Genomic DNA, 26581 nt, shown 5'->3' with positions numbered 1-26581 from the left:
TCCTCACCCAATTTAATGTCTTTGTTCATTATATCTGACCATAAAGCAGTATTATTTGAAATAAAAATTAAATCTGGGTATCCAGCAAAACAAAAAACCTTTAGGAACTATTACAAGGCTAACCTCGCTCTACTAAGCAACAGCTTGGCTAAATTCCAAGTATCCCCAAACCCAGTAAACACTACTGAATACACTGAACTATTTAAAAATATCTCTGTACATCCACATTGATAGCCGTGTAGAATAGCCTGTGCCCACTCATATTAAGAATAAGACAAACTCAAAAGACAAGCCACCCAGGTGGAATCACACTATCAATTGATTAAACAAAAGAAAAAAAAATCTTGGCCAAGCACAGGAGGAACATATCCATACATACTAAAATCTCCCTGACCAATTTAAACAGGCAGCTAAGATGGTTAATTAATACTTCAAAGGCTAAATTTGAAGAAAAAAAAATAGCTTCTCAGGCAAAGGACAACCACAAAGCTTTCTACAGCTATGCACATAACCGCAGAGGAAACGCATAACAATGTGCTGAACTTATTGTAAATGGCATCAACCACACTGAACAAGAGGCCACTGCCAAACTTTTTGATGACAGGTTCAGCTTAAATTTCTTCCCCCACTCCCAACCTCTGACAGTCCACAGGAAAAACCACATAACACAATCTCCCCAACCATTACTACAGAACAGGTCATCAATGCACTTTCCAAGGCCAGAAACACAGCATCAATGGGCCGGGCCCCAATAACATCTCAGGATGTTTAATAAATAGCATGAAACATGACCTCTCTGGTCCACTTGAATCATTTTCAACTGAAGCCTTCAGTCAGGTTTTGTGTCCAAGTAATGGAAGATAGCTATAGCCATCCCCTACATAAAAAAGGTCCAAGCGCTGATCCAGGTAACTACAGGCTCATTAGTATTACCAGCCTCATATGTAAGGCCATGGAAAAAAGCATCATGGATATGATAAATGAGGACATACTTAACCTACAAATGCTGGACCCATCACAGTTCAGCTTTGTTAAAGGAAGGACATGCCTATTATATCTGGTGGACCTTTACTGAGATGGTCACCAAGACACTGGACAAAGGTAAGACTGTGCACACATCTTAACTCGACCTGGCCAGGGCTTTTGATACAACACCACACTGAGGCATTACAAACAAGCTCACTAATTTAAGTATAACAACTTTTATTACCTGCTAGATGGCAAACTGGCTCACTGATAGGACCCAGGAGGTCAAAACAGGTGAGGCCACCTTCACCTAGAGGTCAGTCACTAGTGGAGTCCCCAGGGCTTGTTACTGGGCCCCCTCTTTTTTGGCATCTATTTCCCTGAAATGGAGGCAAATGCTGAAGGTTTATAGCTGACTAAGTTTCCAGATGATTGCAAGCTTGGGGTTATCATCAACTCCCCTGCAGACACTAGCATTCTTCAAGAAGGTCTATCTCTGACTAATACATGGTGCCAAAGCCACGGATTTCAACTCATTGCTAAGAAATGCATAATTGTACCCTTTGGAAAATCAACCATCGCGGCTAATTAGCATGTTGAGAAAACACCCCTAAGAGTCAACCCAGTGGTCAGTAATCTGGGCACGCAAGTAGCCTTATCTTTGACCACTACTTGGCCACAGTGGTGAGGAATTCCTTTTATGTTGTGCAACTTATAAGTAAGGGTATAACATCTAGGTCCAAAGAGGTCATTATATCACTGTACTCCACCCTTATCAGACCAGTCAGAGTACAATGCTCCGTTTGGTATGTACCTGACCAGACATATGTAGCAACTAGAGTAACCTCAAAGGTTCCTTACAAAAAGAATACAAGGTGTAACAAACTTGCCTTATGCAGAGCACCTTAAAACCCTTTCCCTCTACTTAGTCTCCTATAGACTGCTGAAGGGTGATCTATGCCTGGCTTACAAGGCATGGCAAACCCCACACTTATTAATCTATTTGTAAGTCCAACATTACCAGAAATACAAGGTCTAGGGGCCTGAATTATGTCTGTGACAAACAGGACATGCTTGAGACACATATGTGTCCCAGAGACTGCCCCTCCTATGGAGCGGGCTTCCCATCCATGTGAAGCCAAGTTTGTCTATTACCCAGTTTAAGTACAACCTAGGCAAGTGGATGGGGAAACAGGAAATTTACACCGGACCTGGCACCCATGTCCCTTATGGACAGAGGTAGATTATAAATGCCTGGCCCTCAATGTCCTATTTGGATGCAGGACATCATTATTCTTTCAGGAAAACTTGGTTAATGACCCCTTGGGTCATTAGTCTACTAACAGTCTATGAACCTATGAAGACGCCTTTCAAAGAAACTCTGCAAAGACAAGAAAAGTACAGTTTTGTACCTACCATAAATGTAGATGTTCGAGGATTCCATTGCTGCAGTCCTTACTATTGGGTATAGTCCACATCCAGTCGGCCCGAATACCAGAGTATAAGGCTGACGTCGGTCAGGGCGCATTAGACTGACGTCAGCACGTCAGGGTACTAATGCGCATGACCGGCGTCATATCCTCAGTCTTTTCTTGCCCCAGATGTCAGAAGACCCGAAAAAGACAAGGCCCAAAATACCTGCACCAAAACATGAACAATATATACAAAAATATAAGCATGTAAACTCACCTACACAACCACCCCTAAACACAGAGGGGAAGGAGGGAGGTAAATTGGACTGCAGCAATGGAATCCTCGAACATCTACATTTATGGTAGGTACAAAACTGTACTATGTTCTTCGTCTTCCATTGCTGCAGTCCTTACTATTGGGTAGAATCCCAAAGCAGAGGTAAGGGAGGCTGGCAAATCATAAAGAAGCAGGAGCTGACAACATGCCTTGCAAAACAGCTGTGGCAAAACCAGCCCTAGACTTAGAGTAGATAGGAAGGTGATAATGCTTAGAGAAAGTATGCACTGAACTCCAAGTAGCTGCTTCCAAAATATCCTTAGTTGCCACCCCGTAGAAATGCTGTTGAAGTGGCAGTAGCCCTAGTGGAATGAGGCCTAATCCCAGCCGGAATCTCCTTGCCATGATGGGAATAACAAAATGCAATGCAAAAGCCAATCCACCTAGAAATAGTTTGTTTTGACACAGGCTTGCCCTGCGAACTCAAAGCAAAAGAAACAAACAACTGCTGAGACTGCCTAAAATCCTTAGTCCTGCTTAAGTAATAACGCAATTGCCTGTGTACATCTAAAGTATGCAAAATCTTTTCCCCTTTATTTTGGGGGTCTGCATAAAAAGTAGGCAAATGAATAGTTTGGTTTAAAGCCACACTAGAAACCACCTTAGGCATAAAGGAAGGATTAGTACGTAATGATACCCTATCCTTATGGAAAATCAAAAAGGGCTCGACTGCCATAAGGGCCTGCAACTCAGACACCCTTCCAGAAGTAATAGCCAACAAAAAAGCAGTCTTCCATGACAAATATTTCAATTCAGCAGTAGCCGCAGGCTCAAAAGGTTGTAGAGTAAGTTTTTCCAACACAAAATTGAGATCCCAAGCAGGAGTAGGAGCTTTACATGGGGGTCTGATATTCTTTGCCCCTCTAAGAAACTGCTTGAACAAAGGATGCGAAAACAATGGTGGGTCACAATCATAGTGAGCTGAGATTGCTGCAGCATGAATCTTAATGGAAGAGAAGGACAGACCCTTGTCCAGTAACTCAGTAAGATATTGAAGAGCCACACTCAAATTAGGCTCAGAAATCTCCAAATTCTTTGCTTTACTCCAAAATAAAAATCTCTTCCATTTTTCTGCGTACACTTTCCTTGTACTAGGTCTTCTGGCTTCCATAATCACATTTAAAACTTGTTGAGGAAGTTGAGACCTGCTGTGTTTCAACACAGAATATGCCAGGCTGTCAGATGAAGAGAGTGAAGCTTGACATTGAGCAGATGACCGTCCTTCTGGGATAACAGATGTGGAATCAAAGGTAAAGGCCATGGAGGCTTCTTTACCAGACTCAAGTAGTGGGTACCAGTGTTGCCGAGGCCAATCTGGAGCTATCAAAATCATCCTTGGCCTGTCCTGTCTGACCTTTAACAGTACCTTTGGAAGAAGAGGCAGAGGTGGAAAGGCATACACATGAAGGTTTGTCCAACTGAAAGACAGAGCATCCACTTTCCAAGCTGTGTGATGAAACCCCTTGGTGCAAAACTGTGGCAGCTGGTGGTTTAGTGGAGAAGCGAACAGATCTATGTCTGGAGTTCCCCATGACACTGTCAATTTCTGAAATACATGAAGATCCAGTTTCCACTCGTGGGGATCCATGATTTGTCTGCTTAACACATCTGCTAAGGAGTTCTGTGCTCCTGGCAGAAACCTTGCCTGAAGAGTTAGGTGCAAGCGTGCGCAGTCTCCCATAAAATCATTGCTTGCCTGCATAGAGGATAAGAATGTGTTCCCCTTGTTTGTTGATGTACCACATGACAGTTGTGTTGTCTGTTAGAATCAACACCTGCCCTGGAAGAAGTAACTCCTTGAAAGCCAGTAATGCGAACTGGACTGCTAACATCTCCTTCATGTTGATATGTAGATGCTGTAGTCTGGCAGGCCACTTGTCTTGTATCCACTTTCCATTTAGATGAGCTCCCCAAGCAAAATCCGAGGCATCTGTCGTTAAAATCTGACTCGCCTCTGGCCGGGTCACAGAGAGTCCCTTGTTTAGGTGACATTCCTGAGCCCACCACAAAAATTCTCTTTGAAGGCAAGGTATTATTTGAATGACAGTGTCTAAATCCTGGCAGTGCTGTGTCCATACATTTTTGAGATACCATTGTAACTTCCTCATATGCAGTTTGGCATTGGGAAGCACCAGAATACAAGATGCCATGAACCCTAATGCTTGAAGGACTGTCTTTGCAGTCAGCACGGACTGATGAGATAGTTGATGGAAGTAAAGTGATAGACTCTTTTGTTTGTCCGGGGTTAAAAAGGCCATCTGGGCTGCTGTATTCAGTCTCACACCCAGAAAGCACATGTCTTGAGAGGGTACTAGACTGGACTTTATTTCGTTCACAGAATACCCTAGGCATCTTAGCACTGCTATAACATATTCCAGATGCTGTAGAAGGTCTTCCTTTTCTTGAGCCAGAATCAGGCAGTCGTCTAAATAAGGATAGATATGAATTCCTTGTAGCCTGAAGTAAGCTATCACTGGAGCCAGAACCTTTGTGAATACTCTGGGCGCAGTAGATAAGCCAAAGGGCAATGCAGAGAACTGATAATGAGAATCTCCAGCTCGAAACCGCAGATACTTCCTGCAACTTAGCCTGATAGGCACATGAAGGTAAGCTTCTTTGAGATCTAAAGTTACCATCCAGTGATCTTTGCCCAGCAGGGGTAAAAGCTGTTGTAACGTCAACATCTTGAACTTGGGAATGTCCAGATAAGTGTTGAGGAGAGATAAATCCAAAATCGGTCTCCACGTGTTCCCCTTCTTTGGTACTAGGAACATGCGAGAATAAAATCCTAGGCCCCTTTCTGATACAGGGACTGGCTGAATGGCCCCATTTGGAGTAACTGAGAAACTTGCTTGTGAGCCTCTCTTCTTTGTGGAGGAGGAACGTCTGGCATGCCTTTGAAAGGGGCATTGTATGGAAATAAAATCTGTAACCGTGGTGAATGATGTCCAACACCCATCTGTCTTGAGTAATTAAATCCCAATTTTCTTTGAAAAGAGACAGGCGTCCTCCCAAAGGAGCTGCCAGACGAGAATCTACTGGCAGCTGAAAAGGCAGGTCATTGGGTCTGTTTACGAAAGGACTGACCCTGCCCTCACCAGAAGTCTGAGCAGGTGAACTCCTGTTCTAGGCCTAAAAGAACCTTGAGCCCTGCCCCTACCACGTCTAGACCTACCCCTAGACTGGGAATCATAAGCAGGATATGTCCACCCCTTAGCAGGCCAATTTCTACTAAACTTGGTGGCTGTACCTGCAAAAATCTTTAACAGTTTGCATAGACTTAGCTTTGTCCTCCATTTTCTTTAAAACTGCTTCCACAGGTGAACCAAACAACACATCAGACTGTAAAGGAGCATCCAAAATCCTTGTCTTAACATGCTCAGCCAAATTTTGATCCCTCAACCAGGCATGCCTGCGAAGAACAGAACTAGTGGCAGCCACCCTCGAGGAGGCCTGCACAGCATCAAAACCACATTGCAAAGAATGCTTGCCCACTTGTTCAGACACATAAACTAAATCCAGCAATTCTTTACAATCAATACCTTCCGCCAAAGCATCCACCTTAGATTTCAATTGTGAAAGGAGATAATTTTGATATTTCAGCATGTGAAACTGACAATTCAACGCTCTCATGGCTAGAGTGGAAGAAGTATACACTTTCTTACCCCACCTATCCAACGCCCTTGCCTCTTTGTCAGTGGGAACAGGATTTTTAACCACAGAGGCCTTAACACCTTTAGGCCCCTGAGAAACAGTTTCTGGGTCCGCCCTAGGACTCTTAAACAAATACTTATGAGCTTCGGGCACCCTATAGTACCTATCAGGTTTAACAGGAGCAGGAGGCAAAGAATCAGGGTTCAGGGAAGCCTCAGCAAAAACATCTTCCACCACATTTAACACAGGAGGTATAGCTAAGGGCCTATGCTGGGGTAAAACAAGAATTCCCAAGCCTCTTCCTGGAATCAGAGTAATCCTGGCCTTCCCATTTAAAGTGCTCCCTCATGGAATGCAGAGTCTCTGAAAATGAAAAATCCTCAGGAGGAGAAGCCAAGGAGTGGCATCATCCACATCAGAATCAGAATAATGAGGATACTCCTGCAAATCTTCCGCAGAAGACTCAGAAGCCCCTGAACCCTGTTCAAAACTGTCAAACTCTGGTTCCACCCTAGGCCTCTTATCAGGAGGGCCCATAGAACCTCTAATCATAGTAATCAAATCTTCTGCCATTTTAAGCATATGTTTCTTAGGTACAGAACCCGAAATGCTAGGAGAAGCCCCTACTGAAGCTGAACTCGGCCTACCTCTAAAAGAAGTTTTGGCAACAGAAGGAGAGGCTCTAACTACTTTGGGAAGAGAGGGAAGAATAGTTACCTGAGAAGCCCCCTCAGCCTGGCCTGCCTCCTGAGAGGGTACATCCTGTAACAGTAAAGTTTCTGCCTGAGACTCCATAGAAACTCCTGGCAAAACCTCAGGCTCCACTGAGCCTCCTAAAGAACCGGCGTCCAGGACTGCCGGTTCATCAACCCTAGGCTTCTGTGTTTTGTCCTTGCTCTTCTTGGGGGCGCCGGAGCATCCGGCGGCATTTTATAATTGCAACGCTTCCCAAACACTAATCTGGCACAGTCTAACCTCCTCTTAATAGTGCGTTTGTTAAACCTAGCACAAGAGCGGCAACCAACAACGTCGTGCTCAGGCCCTAAACAAGGTATACACAATGTATGGTAATCCCTATGAGGTATTTGTTTCCCACAAGAAATACAGTTATTCACTTTTCTGACATCCGGTTAAATACTGAGGCAAGAAAAACCAAAATGTTCCCCAACGGGTACTTAGCCAACTCTGATTCGGTCTGAAACTCCGGTTTGAAATATTTCAGAACGCCAACCTGCACTCGCAAAACTGCTTCTGCATCGACCACGCAAAAAGACTGAGGATATGGCGCCGGTCATGCGATAGTACCCTGGCGTGCTGACGCCAGTCTACGCGCCTGACCGACGTCAGCCTTATACTCTGGTATTCGGGCCGACTGGATGCGGACTATACCCAATAGTAAGGACTGCAGCAATGGAAGACGAAGAACATCTCCTGTGCATGGGGCCATATCCATTCTACACATCACTTTGGTGCATCTCACAGTGTTCATGTACTGGACTAGGACAACGTGTCATGTTAGGAGCTTCCAGCTCTGTCCTACCCCTCCACCGTAATGAGCATGTCTACATGGAGAACCACTTCCACCTGGCTGTAATGGTACAACCAGTGCAAGAAACTGGTGGCCTCCAGTACCTTTAAAATTTTGATCAGAATATTCAGGGGGGTAAATCTAGCTTAAGACAGCAGTGAAACTTTGGGATAGGGACAATCATCCATTTTCTGATGGATCATTTCTGGGAAGGTTAGAAAGGGAAATGCTTCAAACCACACCTCAACTGGATCACCAAAGAACGTTGACCTTTCTTTCTTCCCTTTGTAAGCTGGCATACGAAAAAGGTGAGAGATGAAACACACACAGGAATCCTCCCCCTTCCCCAGACAGAATATCACTTCTGCCCATTCCACTTAGCTCTGTACTTAAGAGAGACTGTTCTTTCTTTGTAGCTAACAGAGCAATCTTTTAAGATATGTTAAATCTAGATAATCTTCTGTGTGCGTATGCTTACAAACAGACTATCACCAAATGTGCAGTTCCAGAAACAGAAACAAAAAATGTAAGAAATCATCAATGAGGTATGAGTTAGACAAAACTAAACCTCTGTTAGGAAGATGCCACATTCAATAACCCAATGCATCACTTCCTAGCAGAGGGGTAGAAGTAAAACCATCCCTTGGCTGTCTGATAACACTAGATGAGGCTCTGGCATCAAAAGCCTCTCCAGTGCTTCCAGAGCCAGGAGAACCACTCTTCATTCTAGAAGGCTCATACAAAGCAGCCTTTCATGGCTGCTCCACCATCCCTGGAGTACAGCTGACTTGCCATCTAACCTGCCAAACAGGCATCCACAGAGTGAACCTGGTAAAGGGGAAACTCTCCTAGGTAGTAGGGCACAGTCACTATTCCAGAGAATGGTAAAAGGGATCCAATACAAGCAGCAAACCTGTGAAAGAATGATGAGTTTGCAGTAGTAACAGTGACGTATTCAGTGCATCACCACCAAGTAGAAGAGTGACAAGATGACAATGAAAACCACTAGAGCAGAGACGTCCAACTCATTTGACAGTGTATTAGTATCCATTTAACTCAACATCACCACCTAGGAAGTTAAAGCCTTGGCCTTCTTCCCGGAGAGAAAGGACCATCAAAAAACAGAATGAAAAGTCCAGTTCAACCCACATGAAGGAAATCTTTCCATCTGGAGGAAAACAACAACACTAAAGGGCTACTATTATGCAAATACCAAATCAGTACCAGAACACAAATGAAAAAACAAGTAGAAATCACACCAGGAAGTCCCAAAAGAGAACGCCAGCAGACTGTATTCGTTGATTATGAACGCAGTTTTATTTTTTATGAAAAAGCGTTTTCGCTACAAAAAACAATGCAGCTTCTTCAGATCTGAAGAAGCTGCATTGTTTTTTGTAGCGAAAACGCTTTTTCATAAAAAATAAAACTGCGTTCACAATCAACGAATACAGTCTGCTGGCGTTCTCTTTTGTGACAAATACCAAATCAGGTTTACTCACTGAAAACCGCTCAAAAAGGACACCATCAGCTGGTCACTTAAGCATGGGAAAACAGGAGACTTTTCGTCTCCCTAAAGTCATCACCACTGCAGCCAGAAGATTGCCTTGTCCTCTGCCATCTGAGTTTTTTCCAAAGGATAGCTTTTTTAGCATTTTTTTACCTGATAGTGATGCTGACTGATTGCAAAGTAGAGGAAATCAAGTGTAGTTTCCAAGGTTGAGGTGTCAGAAAAACTCTAACTTGACAGGTGACATCATCCAAAGTCCTTGAGGTTGCAATAAGGTACTGGGAGTGTCATCATAAGAAACAGGATTTAACAGAGGTGTTTTTTCAAATCTCTGATGTCCAAGGTGGGATGAAACCTACCTGCCTTCCACTTAACTAAGAAAAGGAAAAATCAGAACTTGCTTTCAAACAAACTTACTTTCTTAGTTTGAGGCTAACTGAAGCTCTATAGCACTCTGATGCAGTCATACAGGCTAAACTAGCCTCTTTTGTGACATGAATGATCCACCAGAGGGTCTCTTAAATAGAGCTAGACACGAAGCTCTAGAACGTGGCCATTTTCAATCACACCAAAAAATCTACTTCTCCTGGCTGATGATTCTTCAGTCCAAGGAAAAAGCAAAGATCAGCTTGGCTCCACAGCACAGAGTGGTGGATGGAACTCTGTGACCTAGGTGACAGTAATTTGATTAGTTTTCCTAGGACTGGAAGATACAAGCAGTGAGGTAAGGAGTGAAGAGATGCAACCTGATCACCTAACCTGTGGGGCCGGAGGGGTTTGTATGTAATCAGGGGTACAAAGTGTGGTGTGACCTCCCTGGTCAAGACTGGAATGCCATGAGGGGTAAGGCTGCTTGGAAGAACACCCCTTGTGAAAATGAGGAGATGCTCTCTGTTGTTAGCCCCCCCAATATGTGTGTGGTTAGGGTCAGACTGGAAAACAAAATTCTGAACCACTCTGATGGTTGCCTCAATGACAACCCCTCTCAGCTGGCTCTTGCTCTGTAAAGGGAACAAATGGACTAACAGACTGAGATAGGGTATAACAGTCAGCAGGCAACAGGACAACTGTATTAAAAAAGAAGCAGAGACCGTGCTTTTATGGGTGGTCTGGCTGGTAATTATGACAGCTGCAGTACAACCTCCCTAATGCAAGAGATTAATACAGGCAGAACTGGCAGAGACAAGAACAGACTAATGCTTAGGTGGCTTCTTTTATCTGTTAGCAAGACTACTCTTCTGTGGGACATCACAGTTGAATCTTAGACTATGATCAATCCCCAAGTTTTCAAGGTCAGCTTTTACAAATGATAGGGAATGTGTTGCTCCCAGTTTCTTGATATACTACAAGATGGTGGTACTGCCCCTCAGAATCTTCAGGATTTTGGAGAGCACACAAACTTCAATGCTCTCAAAGCATAATGGACTGTCAGCATCACTCTTTCAGGTGTATATGGAATTTGACTGCTGACCAGTTCCAAGTGCCTTGTGCCTTCAAGCCCCATAAATTCTGTAAATTGGCACCCTGTATCTGATCAGACACATCTACAGACAGTGGCTGGTTGTGTGCATGGAAGGAGGGACATCAACAGGCATTACCACAAGCCCAGTTCTCTCTCTTCAAGCACTGGTGTTCTAGGATGGCATGCTCCATTGTGTAGACTTGCTGATCCAAAAGGTTTCTTAGCTGCACCTGGATCTTTCTCACATGTAGTCATGCCTATGGGATCACCCGGCTTGTACTGTCATGTGCCCTGGGATCTAGAGGATTTCTCTTGCTATCTAAATAGTTTTTTGTGACATCTGCTAGAAATAAATGAGTGAAATATACAAATACAGTTCTCTATTCAGACATTAGGGTTCACCTTGAACCTGCAGTTTGGACTTCTGCAGAATCAAGGTGAACCCCAGTTTCTGCAGGCATTGCTGAGTAAAGAAAAAGGCCCTTATCGTCTCCTCCCTGGAGAGGGCCCTTGGAAGCAATAGTTCAGATACAGGTAAACACGTAGGCCTCATACAGTTTATAAAGACTCATGCAACAATATCGATGCCAAATGGTATGGAAAAGTCGTAGTCTCAATCTTTTGCCCAAAATCTTAACAATTCCCATTCATTTATGACAATGGGAATGTGCAGGTAAGTATCTTTTAGATCCATTGTCACCATAAGTGTCTTTCAACTTAGTAAAGGAAGAAAGGACTAAACATTATGAATTTTCTTATTGAAAGGTACTTGTTTAATTTGTACATGTCTAGAATGAATCTTGATGGGCTGCCCTTTCTTGGGAGCAAGAGCAACCTTGAGAAAAAGCCCTCTCCTTGCATCTTTGGGATGACTTCTGTGGCTACTTGTTGCAACATGCGATGCAGAATATTAAAGACAGACAAGTTATGCCAAGCTCTGCCAAAAGACTTGGCAATCTCCTTGTTAAAATGTTTTGTACCGAATTCTAAACTGGTATCCTTTTTCAGTTATGCTCAGTACTCACTTGTCTAAAATAATATTTCTACATTCATCCATAAAAAACAAGAGTTTCCTCCCACACTTCTATGGAGATGAGGTTGGGTTGACAAAAGGGAGGGGGTTGGTCTGGGTAGATATAACAGTTCCTTACAGAGGGTGAAGGGTTGCTGCCCCCCCCCTTTTTTTTGTAAAAGGTCTTTTCTTCTTTTGGCTCTTTAGTTTTGTCTGGCTTTCTGTAGATGAGTCCCTTCTTATTAGGACAATTCCTATTTTACTTGGTAAGATCAGGAAGAAACATATGTTGGACTGTAACCACTACCTTCCACTTTTCCTCAGCATTCTGGAACACCTCATACACTTGAAGGCCAAAGAGCACATTTCAGTCTTGAGGGGCACTCAAATGTTTGGCTTCTACATCTTCAGTTAACGGATGTGTGGGAAGCCAAGTGTGCCTCCTTAACACTCTACCAGTTGCATTAACACTGGAAGCTGCATCTGCAGCATCATAGGTACACTTTATACTATGTCTGCCTAACTGAATTGACACCTGGGTAATTTAAGTTAAAGTGGCTTTACAGCTACCTTTAACTACATTAAACTCTATTATTTGTTTAAGGATATGGTCCTGACAATTCAGAGTCATTAAAGAGAATCGGGATAAGGTGCATGCCTTCTCTTAGTATCTGGCAGAGTGTTTATTCCCAGGGGAGTTTCACCCCTTTGACTGACTTCAAAGAAAAAGTACCCAAATCTTCCACTGGAATCCTGTAAAGAAAGGAATGATGCCCCAGAACCCTATAAAATCTATCTGGCCTCAATAGCCAAAGGCTGCATATTTAGTTCTTGTGAACTTGTCAGTAAGATGTCCATCGGTGTTCTCTGCAAGTAAGGAACTGCTGAGGCCTGGAGGAGGGTCATAGCCTAATAACTCTACAGCCCTCTTTTGAGCATCCAAAACCTCTGTGTCTTGCCATTGAAAATGGTCTTTCATGAGCGCTGTCCCTACCACTGAAGAGCAGATCAGCCACTAAGGAGTCTTGGATTAACATATCCTCAATCAGTATTGTAGCCTGGAGGAAGACTCTGATAAGCTGTTCTCTCCTCCTGTGCGGTGTCTATTCCTATATCCTTCATTAAAATGGGAGGAGAATCCTGCTATGTTTCTAAGGGCATTCACCTGACTGACAGCCTTGTAGTGGGATCAAAAAGCCCTGTGCTAAAGAGAACCTGTCTGGTTAGTCATTGGAGAGGTAGGTGAAGCATCCGACTGAGGTATTTTATGCTGCACCTACACTGTTTGGCAGAGGTTTGACATTCAGAGTGTTTTTTTGTCATCATTCACAATCATGAGGGATAGGTCATTTTCTCCAGTCATAATTTCTCTACTCATGGTGAACAATAGTCTGCAATGAGGAGGTTCACGTTAAGATCAGCCTGGCTGGACATGCTGAAATCATCCAACATAACTGTCTTTGGAAGGGCTGTAGGAAACACTTTTGAATCCAAGTCTGGAGGTTGAACTACTAGCTTCTTGGTAATGATATCTTTGAGTCAAAAAGGCTCTTGGGCAACCATGATTCCTTGGGTTAAAAAAAGAAAAGCATTTTCAGGATGATTTCATCAGGCATACACACTGAAACACAATTGTACCACATAATTAAAAAAGAAGAAACTATCTTATAATGTTCACAGTCCATTTATATCATTTGAGATAATCTTATTATGTTCACAGTCCATTTTTTTAGACAATCTGGACTTAAAAGGGTTCATTTGGTCAGTATGTTTCAGTTTATGTCCCAGCCTTTGCCTTTGAACTCCATAGCTTAGTGCCTCTTCTACAGGCCCCAGGGGTCTCTCTCACAATTCTCCTTTTAACTGTAAGAGTGTCCTGTTTCTTTCTATCAGTAGCTGACAGTTGCTCTCTCCTCTCTGCATAGTTCTTCCTTCTAGAGGAAAGGGTATTCTAGAGGAAAGGGTAGTGCTTTCTCCACTGAGTGCAAGCATATTTTCCTGTTTCCATACTGTCCCAAATCCGTAGCTTCACATAATCCACAGCAGCCAATGGCCAGCACTCCTAACCCAGGGGAGTGTGACAGACACTTGATGCCTGGGTGACCTCTGGTGGAGACCAGGAGAGTTGCAAGGACATCTCAGAGTTGATTTGTGGGCATTGAAGACATCCTGTCCTTACTGCGTTAGCTGCCTTCACCACTAGGAAAATTTTAGAATGAGAATACTATCCAAATTCTTTCACAAAAAATATGTACATTTATCAGTCTCTCTCCCCAGACGAGAACACCACTGTCGAATAATAGAAATAGGGTGATCACTCTCAGCTGTTTAAACTCTTGCAGTCAAACTACTTTGGTGCTTTAGCTGCTAAGCTCATCACCAAAGATATCCTCCTAACCTTGCAAGCCTGCACAATAACAGACCTCTGCTTCAAACCCCAGCAACCAGACTTCAACATACCAAGTACTACTTCTCTACTCTTGGTCCAAAGCTAAAGGCCCAAACACATCACTTCTTACTCATCATTTTGGACTAAACTAAAAGTCCACCTTTTAAATGATTCTAAATGTAAATGCCATCATTCTGGATATAACATTGTCACTCACCGTCATCTACATCATATTGTCACACATAGAACTCACTCTGTAAGTAAACTATTAATATAACTCTTTACCACCTCCTCCAACCTCCAAACATCTAGCTCACTCATACCACCCTAACCCCATAACTCCTTTTCCCTTTACCCTATTTATAAAAACATAATTTTCTGTACATTATGCATATGCATACATATGAAGCATTATATGCTGTTGTTGTCTTTTCGGCTTTTCCCAGTTAGGGGTCGCCACAGCGGAACTCCGGTCCGCTAATGATTGGCAGTACATTTTTTATGGTGCCGTGTTGCCAGCCCAACCTTCAACGAAGGCATGCCCATTCTTGCACGTCTTTCGAACGCCACTCGACCAAGGGGAAGATGTGCAAACTCCACACAGAAGGCACTCCAGCTGAGAATCGAACAGGAGAACCTTTTGCTGGTACTGGTTCTGTAATCTGCTTTTACACAATCCTTTAAGTGCATCATTGAACTAACTGTATTACATTTCCTGTTTGAATTCATTCAGCTGCAGCTACCTTTACTCCACTATCTTGTACATTTTTGTTTTAATACTTTCTGCATTTGCTAGCTGTGACTGAAACTGATCCAATGAGATCAGAGCTCTACCCCAACAAACAAATTCAAATAAATAAATAAACTGACTGGCTGCCATGAGTATGACCACTCCCAGGTTCTGCACTTGCAGCTGCCCATCAGATCCCTTGCTCTGTACTGTTTGGTCTACTTCCTCAGGAGCTGGGGGGACACCTTGGGAAGGGTCATGTCCGGGGTATCCAAACAGCAGCTACTTGAATGAATGACTTATTTATGTCCGTAAAATCAGAACTGAGGATTAAAAGGTAAAAAGAGAGTATTTTATTTGCAAAAAAAATAATTTAGTGTTTTTAAATTGCATGTGGCAGTTCTTTGGTTAGCAACATTTTTTTTGCTCCCTGCAGGGCTTCATCCAATAGCTCCTCTACCTGCACCTGACTGGCCCCATTCATTTGGGGGGGTGGGGGTAGGACCGCACATTCCCAGGTTAGGTGAGAGCCCTAGAACCCATTCCTTTCTACTTGGGAATCCTAATTATCTCTCCGTCCCTCAGCAATAGTTAGGTGGTAGGGAGCGGGCAGGCTTACTGATCCAGTGAGGCAGCCTACCTTCTGCTAAGAGCACCACCCCCATCAGCACCTCTTTAAAGCTTTGCTATCATCTTCCAAGAGGAAGCATGTCTCCATATAACGATTTCCCCTTGGTTTACTGTGTAAAATGCATCTGGACAAGGCAGGCTCGGTATGCTCAATCGCTTGGTAGGTATTACCTGTGTGGTAAGCCATAACCATCACCCCCACCCGAATGGGTGAATCAATAGTTGCCACTCAGTCCCATCCTCTTGGGCCAGCTCCTACAAGTACCTGAACCTCTAATCTAACGAAGTCACATGCACAGCAGTGAGGCTTTTATCCCTATATGCCACTGAGATGGTAGCCTCTGGTTTATAAATTCATTAACTAAGTAAAAGTAAGAAAACAGGTTTTATCCTGATAAGTGACTGCATGTCATGTAATGTCATTTTAGTATTTGTGCACAAGTGGTATCAGTGTGCAAAGTCTTTATTAATCTTAAGAAGTCCACTGTGAAGACAGGATGAAAGTGGTTACTAATAAAATGAAGCTTTGGATTTTTTTTGTTCTATATATGTGCATGTATGTCTCTCTTTCTCCATATATACATGTTATATATAAAATATGTACACACGTGCATTTGCACATGCATATATGTATGTGTACAGGAATAGTGATGGAAAGTTTCCTTCATTGAAGAATGAACTGTTCTTTTTTGTAGCACAGTCACACCAACAAATGTGTGAGAGTGGAAATAGTGAGAGATAATGGGACAGTATGCTTTAGGGAATTTTCCCTTTTTCCCACTATTCTGTCTTGAATGTGGTGTGTGTGTGTGTGTGTGTGTATATATATATATATATATATATATATATATATATATATATATATACACATACATACATGTGTGTGTGTATATATATATATATATGTATATATATATATATATATATATATATATATCTATATATATATATATATATATATATATATATATATATATATGTATGTATATGTATATGCAGAGGGATATTGGGGAAGGGGGGTTGCAAACAGAACTTTCCCCTGGAGGAAAAAACTTGTTCTGTATTTTACCGTACATTTGACTGAATGTTTAGTTGGTAGATTTTTACCAGCAATTTGAGGTTGCTTCATAATACATAAGCAAATACATACACACAGACAGACATACACGCAAACATGTATCTATCCATCTATCAATATATGTACATATACACACACATATTTGATCACTTCTGCTAGTGTTGAGTTTGTGTGAGATTATGAACAGTGGGGATTTGGAAATTTGCTCTTTCTCATCTGAACAGCAGTCTCAGAGGTGGTATATATAATTAGCAAACAGTGTGGGGGCATGCAGGAGTGCTGGGTTGGGCTTGCCTCCCTGAAAAAAACATAAGCTTTGTGGATTTTTTTGGTGTTCTGTGATTTGTTCCTTTTGGATTGATGTTTTTTTCTTTCAATGTTTTTGTACTTTGATATGGTGAAGTATACACACGCATACAAAACAATCAAACTAGTTTTAATGCTTAGTTTAAAACTGTATTTCATTATTTTATGTATTGACACTTTTCAGTATATTTACATTTTCTGACATATTTCAAGGAGAATATCTCCAAATGGCACAAAAAAGCTTTGGCTATGGTGAAATACAATCAGGGAAAATAAGCAGCTATCATTTAGATAATAAATGCAGTAAGCATACAAGCACAGGCGTGATTTAATTATTTAGGATTTGATGCCATTAGAAAAACACATAATGACAAGGGAACAACAAGGTAACTGCAACTGAAACCACAGCCTCTGGAATGGCTTTGTCCAGATAGAGTGGAGGACAGCCAACAGTTATCGCTCTGCACAAAGGGGGGACCGTCAACTGACCCAGGTAATTACAGACCCATAAGTTTGTCTAGTGTTATATGTAAGGCCATGGAGGGGGCAACTGGTGATTCCTGATGGAGACCAGAAAGACTGCATCAGGAACACTAAATCAGAACACAGGGAAGGTACTGTCAAAGCAGAATTTTGAAATGCTCCAAGGTATGGGTGGAAGAAAGTGTGCTTAAGGGGTCTGTCACGTTAGTCTTCACTTCATCATGGAATACATATGATAACTGTGGGGAAAAGATTAGGCCTTAAATAAAAAAGGCATGCAAATTCCAGGATGATGGCCTTGAAGAAGAAAAGCAGATGGTCAGAAGGTACAGGGAGAAAAAGCACCAAACAATGGCCACCCCCATAAAATTGCATAATCCATAAAAAGGAAGCTCATTATGAACACCTGAATATCGTTTATAACTTCAAAACATATCACTATAAATGGGCATCATCCAGGAAGTGCATTGTAAAACTGGAAGTAATTCAACAAATTTAATATAGGGGAACTACTTAAATAAAACATATGCACAGGCTATTTATAAAATAAGTGCATGTGTACTTACAGCTATAGTTGATATCTAATACTAAAAGTGACAGCTCATAACCAACCACTCTGCGGGTGTTTGGGTGGGATAAACCAGTAGAACCAATACAATAGCAGTTTTGTACGTCACTTCTGGAAGATGATACATTGTAAGTATCTCTGCTTAACATGTAGGAAACAGACCCCTTTTAAGTCCCATAACACACTACATTCATTCATTACCCAATGACTTGCTTTATCCAGTTCCAGATCAAACAGAACACAGAACCTATTATTTCACCGTAGTCCCAGACCAGAATGCCACTCTATCATAGGGGGTTATGCCCCGTGCCCCAACAAAACACACATGCCAATGACTTGCCATGTGGTAGAAAAACAGAGCAAAAGGTAGAAAATTGCCTTAACAAAGAGGACATCCAGGCCCTGCACAGCTATCAAAAAACAGACTGTAGTCCCCTCAGTCATTCAGGTCATCCACACCACATATAGACAGTTCACAAAAGAAAGTCATCACAAAAAAATTCTGGCTTCCCACTCCAGTGTAGGATTTCAGCTCCAGAAAATACACTCAGCACAACAAATACTGACACTCCCATAATACAGTGACATGCTTACAAGTGAAATACTTCAGCTAATGCCAAGCTTCTAAAACGTGACAAAAACAACACACAGATTATCACCAACCCACCAACTCTTAGCAGTGACTTGGAGGAGGTTTACACTAGAAGAATTATCACATCCACAGCGCTCTCCTCTTACAACATACGTCATAATGTAATACCACGGTGTGGCGCCATCAACCACCACACTAACACACCGTTATGTCGTGGATCAAAAGGGAAACAGAGTAAAAATGCCAGCTCAACACACACATAAAAAGTAAATGCTTATATAGAATTAAAATACTGTTCAAACAGGCATTGCCTAACAAAGGCGCCCTTGGCCACATCTCATAATTGCAAAAACAGCCGCAAAATAAAAATGGTCCATCTTTAAACAAATCGTAGTTATGGTGACATCATGGCAAGCATTACAAGATTAAACACATTTCCCCAACATCCCAGCACCCTAACATCCAGCACAATACTGCAAGCAGAGAGAAAAAGCTTGAGTTCCACTCGCTGTAGGCCTCTTCTGCCAAACACTTCCAACAATTTGCAGTAGCAGTCAGTTTCATCTTAAGACAAAGACTCAGAACCATTAACTGGAAGATATTCCACTTTGAGCTTCTGACCTGATTTTCTGGAGATGGTTGACATCCCACTAGAAAGTGGATATGTATTTATCCAACCCTGTGCACTCTGCTGCCGGGATCCAACAGTTACATCAAGATTGCTCCGCGTATCTGGCACAGACACAACAGATAGGCTGTGCACTGATGGGTCCTGGTTATCTGCAAACAGAAGAGAGGCAAGATAGTTACAAATAAAATAATAAAATACTAAAAATATACTTAACAGAGTACATTACTAAAATACACTTAACAGATCACAAGTCCATCCTGGTGAGGACTGAAACACTGGCCTTATTTTCAGAAAGCAACCACAGTAAAGCAAAAATTCTTATTACTGCACATAAATACTTGTTCAGCATGCAACCCACAACTATTCCAGGCAGCTTGTATTATGCATTTGAACTGTGTGGCAGCAGTAACCTTAGAACTTGAGTTAAATCTTTTTTTTTCTCTTTTATTAAACTTTCTGTTGACCATCTCCTCCTTTTAGTCAATCGATCCAATTATTCCGCAACACCAAGGTGAGGATCGACAAGTAGGGTTCATCACTCAGCCAGCCATTAGGAGTGGTTTGAGAATATTTCATACTACCCTAAATCCCTGCACACACTCAGTGACATGCCAAGGAGGAAAAATAAAATGGGCTGATGCGAACGGCATTCCCTGACTTCTGTAAGTCAGCTGACCGTAGATGGCTTATCTAACCCTCCACCCCAAAATAATAAAGCAAATGGTGCAGTTTTTAAGGTGGACACCTAAGCTCTTACACTGCTATGTTGATTTCTCAGATGGATCTGAAGAACCTATACGGTGAAAACATTAGGGAATTCTTGGTATCTCAAGGACAGTTTGTTCAATTAAAGTAGTAACATACGTTCTAACAACAAGGAAAAAGGAAACATCTTGCCTGAACAGACTGAGTCACTGTTGGACTTATCTTGAATATGGTTAACTGATATTGTTACATAACGCAAGTGATATAAGAGGATAGGGGAGGATTTACTAGTGAGGATATCCCACCCCGTTGGTGGACATTTAGTCATATTCAAATGAGGTGTATTTAAACTCCACCAACTAAAACACATCCCCATTCTGACATATCCAAATTAGGTGTATTTTGCTTCCACTAATTAAAACACCTAGATATTCTGACCCCTCCCCTTACAAAGTCATTATAACCAGGGCAGAGTTTACTGAAAAAACATTAAGATTTGACTTCAAGCGCGCTTAATCTGTGAAGACTAAAGAAAACAGTTTCTCTAAAAAACTTACCCGTTGCCTTATTCTTCTGGAAAGAAGAGGTAGATTAGCCATCCACTGTAAGCTGTGGGTCAAAATTGCTTATATCCCAATCAATGTCTTGTTTTGTTTGTACTGAAATCCAGGTCCCTGGATTACAGGTAGGACATTTTAAGCTTTCAATAAGCAACATGAAGGGGACCGGATGACTCTTTCCACTATTTAAAAAATACCAGATTTTAAAAGAAAGGGTAACGACTACCCAACAGAACAGAACACAGAATGACCAGGTCAAATAATGGGATAAATAATGACAAAGTGAATCCAGGGAAAAACATTGTTAAGATGTTCAAGAGACACTTGAAATCTGTAATTAGGGCAGTTTTCCCCCTCTTTAGCTGTTCTGTATTAAATATGTGTAAATTCAACTTGTAAAATTCCTGTTACGACATTGAGACGGTTGAAACGAATTCCAATAATTTGGAAATTTACAATAGGGGAGGGATGGAGTCTTTCTATAAGCAGTGAGACTTATGACTGAATATCATCATGCAAGGAAAGACTGAATATGCAGTTTGTTTGGTCTAAAACAAACCTGCATACGGACAAATGGGAGATGTCTTTGAGGAGTGTATTTTGGGGATATTCAGCCCAGACTTTGGGAGACCAAATGATTATACTGTACAAAGTTATCTATTATTTTAAGCATCATTACTATGTTATCTGTTTAAAATGTTTTACACAGTTGTACGTAAGACTAGGCAGTGCATGGAGGGAGAGCAAAAAAGAAGATATATTACAGATATGACAATACAGCAAGAATACAGGGTCAATGTAGTGGTGTAAATGAAGGGTATAAAGTTGCTTCATATAGTAAAATGTCAAATTTGGAGTGGAAGTAAAGTGCAAGTGAGGGTAGAAAGAGAGGCAACATGCCAGCCCAGCCAAGAGGGAGAGGAGGGTAGTGTGGCTACAGAAACTAAGCCAAAGAGGTAAGATGTCTAGACTAAACCTAATTAAAACAAAAATGGTAAAACAGACTCCATTAAGAGACATCAAATGCTGGAGGTACTGAGGAGGGAAGCAGCTGGCCTAGTTTCAAAGAGAGTAACACACACCTTCCCAGAGGAGCATCAGAAATTAGGGAGGAAAGATTTTATAATACACTCAAAACTGACAAAAGGGAACAAGTCAGAGAGGGACAGAGAGGAACGGTGGCGAGGATTAAAAACAAAGTACAGTTGTGTAGGTAAACTTACCATAGCAGTAGATGTTCTAATGATCACTGCTTCAGTACCCTTAGCTATATGGGTTACATCCTGCCAAGGATATAGCAGCCAGCCAGCTTTCAAAGCTTCAGGGCACCTTTCACATAACCAAAATACTAGGCGGCTTGAGCTGAGCTGACTAAAAGACAAGTTTTGGAATGAAGCCCTTCAGAGATTTCCTGCCAACAGGGAGATGGAGGCTGAGCCCTTTAAGGACAAAGCTAGGAACACCAAAAAATAAAAACCCACACCCTGGCATAAAAATAACACCAAAAGTAAGGGGGATGGAGGAAGCGAGAAGCTACTGCAGCAGTGATTATTTGAAAATCTACTGTTATGATAGGTTTACTTACACAACTGTACTATGTTCATAGGTTCATAGGTTCATAGGTTCATACTAGGCTATCTGCCCGAGGGCATTTACAAGCCTAGCCCATAGTTTTGTGGCTTACGCCACCCCTTTAGTATGGGGAACTATACCCATTATTTTGCTGTGCCTCTGTTGAGCAGTGACACTGAGGTAATCCCTGGGGTATATCTGCGATCTCCCATCCATTGGTCAAGATTTCTCTTGAACAAGGCCAGCGAGGTGCTCTGCCTCACATATACCGGGATTTTATTCCACAGCATAGGGAGTCTTTGGGTGATGAATCTATCCCTCCAGCACGTCCTATTAATAGCCGTGTCGAGGTTTAAGTCTCCGCCCTTGTGGCTCTGACGGATCTAGATTTTTTGAGGTGAAGCATATTCATCAAATCTGGGTTTGACATGGCCTTGTATGTTAGGCAAAGGTCACCTCTGAGCAAGCGGTAGCGACTGAATAGAGCTGGAGTTCTTTCAGTCGGGCAGCATAGGACAGATGTTTGAGACCCTTTATCCTTTTGGTGAGGAACTTTTGTGGCCTCTCCAGCTGCTGCAAGTGTCGGGTCAGATACATTCCGAATCGGGCATTGTACTCAATCATTGGTCTGATGAGTGATGAGTATAGGGAGACTATGACCTCCCTTGATCTAGATGAGAATCCCTTCATGATAAGGTGGGCAATGTAGAAGGTCTTCCTAACTACTTTAGCTACATGGGTGTCGAATGACAGACTACTATCAACCTGGGTCCCCAGGTCCCTGATAACTTCTTCTGTGCTCAGTGGATTGCCACCTATTTGGTAGCTAGGGGTAACCTTGTTTTTCCCGAAGGGTATGACTATGCATTTTTTGGCATTTAACTTTAGGCCATGGCTCTGGCACCAGTTATCCATTTCTGTGAGACCCTTCTGAAGGATATCTGTGTCAGATGTGTTTTCTACTATGGTGCCCAGTTTGCAGTCATCTGCAAACTTTTCCAGCCATAACCCTCCTGTGTTTGCTTGTACTTCGGAAAAGTAGATGCCAAACAAGAGTGGGCCCAGGACTGAGCCCTGTGGTACACCACTTGTGACAGGCTTTGAGTCTGACATGGCGCCAGCAACTCTGACCCTGTGGGTTCTGTCACTCAGCCAGTTTGCAACCCATCTTGTGATGTATGGGTTAACATTTAAGCTGATGAGTTTTTCAATGATACCCGAGTGGGGTATTGTATCGAAGGCCTTCGCCAGATCGAGGTAGGCTGTATGGACTGCCTTTCCCTCATCAATGGCTTTGGTGACTGTTTCGAAAAAGTCAACCAAGTTTAGAAGGCATGATCTGCCTTTGACAAAGCCAAACTGGGATGGATCCAAAGTCTGCAAATTCCTATGTCTTTATTTATGAGGTCCATTATGATCCTCTCCATGGCTTTGCAGATAAGGCTTGTCAAGCTAATGGGCTGGTAATTTCCAGGGTCGGTGGAGGCACCGCCTTTGTGAAGTGGGACCACAGCTGCAGTGCGCCACTCCTGCGTATCCAGAGGTGAGACTATGATTAAACAGCTGTCCTAGCTGTGGGTTTAATTCCTCGTTGAGTTCGTGGAGCACACAGCCGGGGACACCATCAGGTCCCATGGATGCTGTGTTTTTGCTTTGGAGAGAGCAGTTCTCACTTGGGCATTGGAGATGTTTGGGGCTGCAATCGCTTGGTATAAATATCTCTCCTTTGGGAGTTTGCACTGAACCTGTCAGCCAGAATGTTGGCAATGTCTGTAGGATCAGTAATCTTCACATCATTTTGAACTAGTTCTGAGCATATCTGGGAGTTTCCTCCCAGGTTTCTAACATAGCTAAAGAAGGCCTTATGATCGTCTTTTGAGTCTTTAGCTATTTTTCTCTCAAAATTTGCTTTGGATGATTTTATGAGAGCTCTTAGTTTTTACTTATAGTGATCAAGGGTGTCTTACCTTTTAAGGATTTTGCTCTATCTTGTAGTAGCTTCCTCCTTTTGTTGTAGAGTTTGTTTATGGCTGGGGTCCACCAGACTGGACGCTTGCCTTTGGTACAAAGAGTCTTTGTTTTGCTTGGGATTGCCTTATCCATGCAGTCCTGCAGGTGCTGGTAGAAGGCATTTGTAAGTGATTCAGCGGCTTGAGTACTGTTTTCCCGGGGCCTTAAAGGAGACCACACTAGTCTTTAGAAGTGTGAAGTCGGCTTCGAGAAGTTCTTTACTGTGGTCTTTTTTATTTCAGGTGGGGTGGGATGAGGACCTCCAGCGAGATTAGTTTGTGATCTGATCTCACCAGTGAGGGGTATACTTCGGTGTTGAACATTGTGCTCCCATGTTCGTGATGATGAGATCAAGTATGTTTTCTCCTCTTGTGGGGATGGTGACTAGTTGTTCCATGGCATTTGAGTTTATGAATTCCAGGAACTTTTGGGCTAGGGTGTTTGGGCTTGAGTAGTGTTCCCAGTCTATATTAGGGTAATTGAAGTCACCTAGTATGATGGTGTTTGGTGATACATTTATCCCCTCTAGTGTTTTCAGGAAGGCCATGTGAGGTTCCTGAGTTTGTGAGGTGGCCTGTAACATGCTACAATTTGCAGAGCAGTCTTGCCTATGGTTAATTGCACCTGGATGGTCTCCGATGCAGCCACCAGTCTTGAGGTGTGGGTGTCTTTGATGAATATGGATACCCCCTCCTTTCTTGGTATTGTCCGGATTTTGGGGCCGGGCATGATAAGAGGTAAAACCTGATAGTGCTGGGGTGCTCTCAGGAGCCTTGAACCAGGTTTCTGTCACTGCACAGACATCAATGTTCTCCATACTGAGAAGGGCCTTGAGTGCTTGCATTTTGAGATTTAGACTTCTGGCATTGAGCAGCATTACCCTTAGTTTTTTTCCTTTTTTGTGTTCTAGGGTGGTAGGTTTAGAATTTGAGCCTTGCCTAAAAAAGGCACTATGGGGGTGGCAAGAGCCTTTGCCAATATCCGGAATCCCAGGGTGACAGGTGCAAGCCGTCCCTCAGCGTGGCTTGTCCAGCATGTCATCCCAGGCAGACAGACATTGGATCCCCTTTGAATGACACCAGAGTTTAAGCCAATTGTTAAAGCTGATCATCTTATCTCTGTATTGTGGCATCATTCTTGGTGAAGGTAGGATACTGCTCAAGGTCAGGGTCATACCTGCCTGGGCTACATAATCAGAGAGCTCCTCAATGTCTCTTTTCATGTAGTCCAAGGAGGTACGTCTCAGGTCGTTTACACCAGCGTGGACAATGACTGAGTCGTGCTGTTGAGAGACCTGAGTGCTTGCGTTATGTGGCGGATTCTAGCGCCCGACAGGCAGCTTACTGTGACCTTCTCCTTACTCAGTCTGGTGGCGGACGTCAGTGTGTCTGACTATGGAGTCACCAATGACTAGTGTGTCTGGCATTGTGTTTGGCCTTAAGGGCTGTGACTGTTTGACACTCTGACTGTGAGGTCTATGTGTTGCAGGTGTTGTGTTCTGAGGTGGTGGTTGTTTGGGTGTCTGCTTTGGTGGCCTCTGCTGTTTTGGTAGATTTTTGATCAGAGCCATGAGTATGTCTTTGTGTGTTTATGTGTATGATTTGAGGTTGTGATGGTACTATGTGAGACTGGGTCTATAGTGTGTGTGGTAACCTTCTCCTCCTGACTGGTCTTGCCAGTCCTATGTTGAGAGAGCTCAGCCTCCAGTTTGGCCGTATAGTTGCATCTCTCGCATGTATTTGTGTTTTGTGGGAGGAGGAGAGGGTTGTCTGTGTACATGAGGCAATTGTAACATTGCCTCAATATTCCCAGGTTCACCAGCTGAGCAGGAGAGGACACTAGCAACTGATCCCTCGACATGCTAGAAGGACTAGACAAAAAAACTTTAAAAGAGATTCCGGGGATGTGGGTGACCGAGAAATGGGGTTTGCCTTTTTGGGGTGCTATCTATAAGAGTGCCGTATCAAGGTAATAAGTACTGTAGGAGCAAGTGCTAGGTTTAACAGATAGAAAAAAGGTATTAGAGAAAGTGCTAGTAACAGGGATGCTTAAAGGTAAGATTGAAAAGAATGCACTCTGCAGTGTGCACTAGAGAAGTTAGATATGAAAGTAGGTAACTTGAGTTTTACCTGTTTAAAAAGTTAAGGTTTAGTGGAGAGTTACTATTTTTAAAACAGCAAGATGGACTGAAAGGGGTGGTTACTTTTGTATTTTGGTACTATGAAATACTGTAGGATGGCCAATAAATTTAAATAATTGAAGGGGTGGGATTTCAAAAGTGATGGTTTTGTGATTACTCACATAAGCCAGTGAAAGTAGAGAGAAATGAGATATATGGTCAGATTAACATAAGAGGCGGGCAACTAGAAAGACAGTGGTATTCTGCCTGACTCAGAACAGAGAGAGCTGTGGTCTCTTTTGAAGTTTTAATATGCTGTTAAAACAGAAT

The 26581-nt window shown here is 42.6% G+C and overlaps 1 protein-coding gene across 1 annotated transcript in view; it reads right to left on the bottom strand.

The window, feature by feature from the left end:
• The window catches only part of PI4KA (phosphatidylinositol 4-kinase alpha), a gene marked incomplete at its 5' end in the record, with an annotated part of 2160482 nt that overhangs the window by 532260 nt on the left and 1601641 nt on the right, over window positions 1-26581 (bottom strand). Inside the window, 1 exon segment of the mRNA XM_044068731.1 lies at window positions 19276-19434. Within this exon segment, the coding sequence (XP_043924666.1) occupies window positions 19276-19434 (159 nt within the window).

This window comes from Protopterus annectens, chromosome 4.part0, assembly GCF_019279795.1.
Source record: "Protopterus annectens isolate FY-2018-M chromosome 4.part0, PAN1.0, whole genome shotgun sequence".
Taxonomy (NCBI): domain Eukaryota; kingdom Metazoa; phylum Chordata; order Ceratodontiformes; family Protopteridae; genus Protopterus; species Protopterus annectens.
Note: the sequence above shows the minus strand (reverse complement) of the source record. Positions and strands in the feature narration are given on the sequence as shown.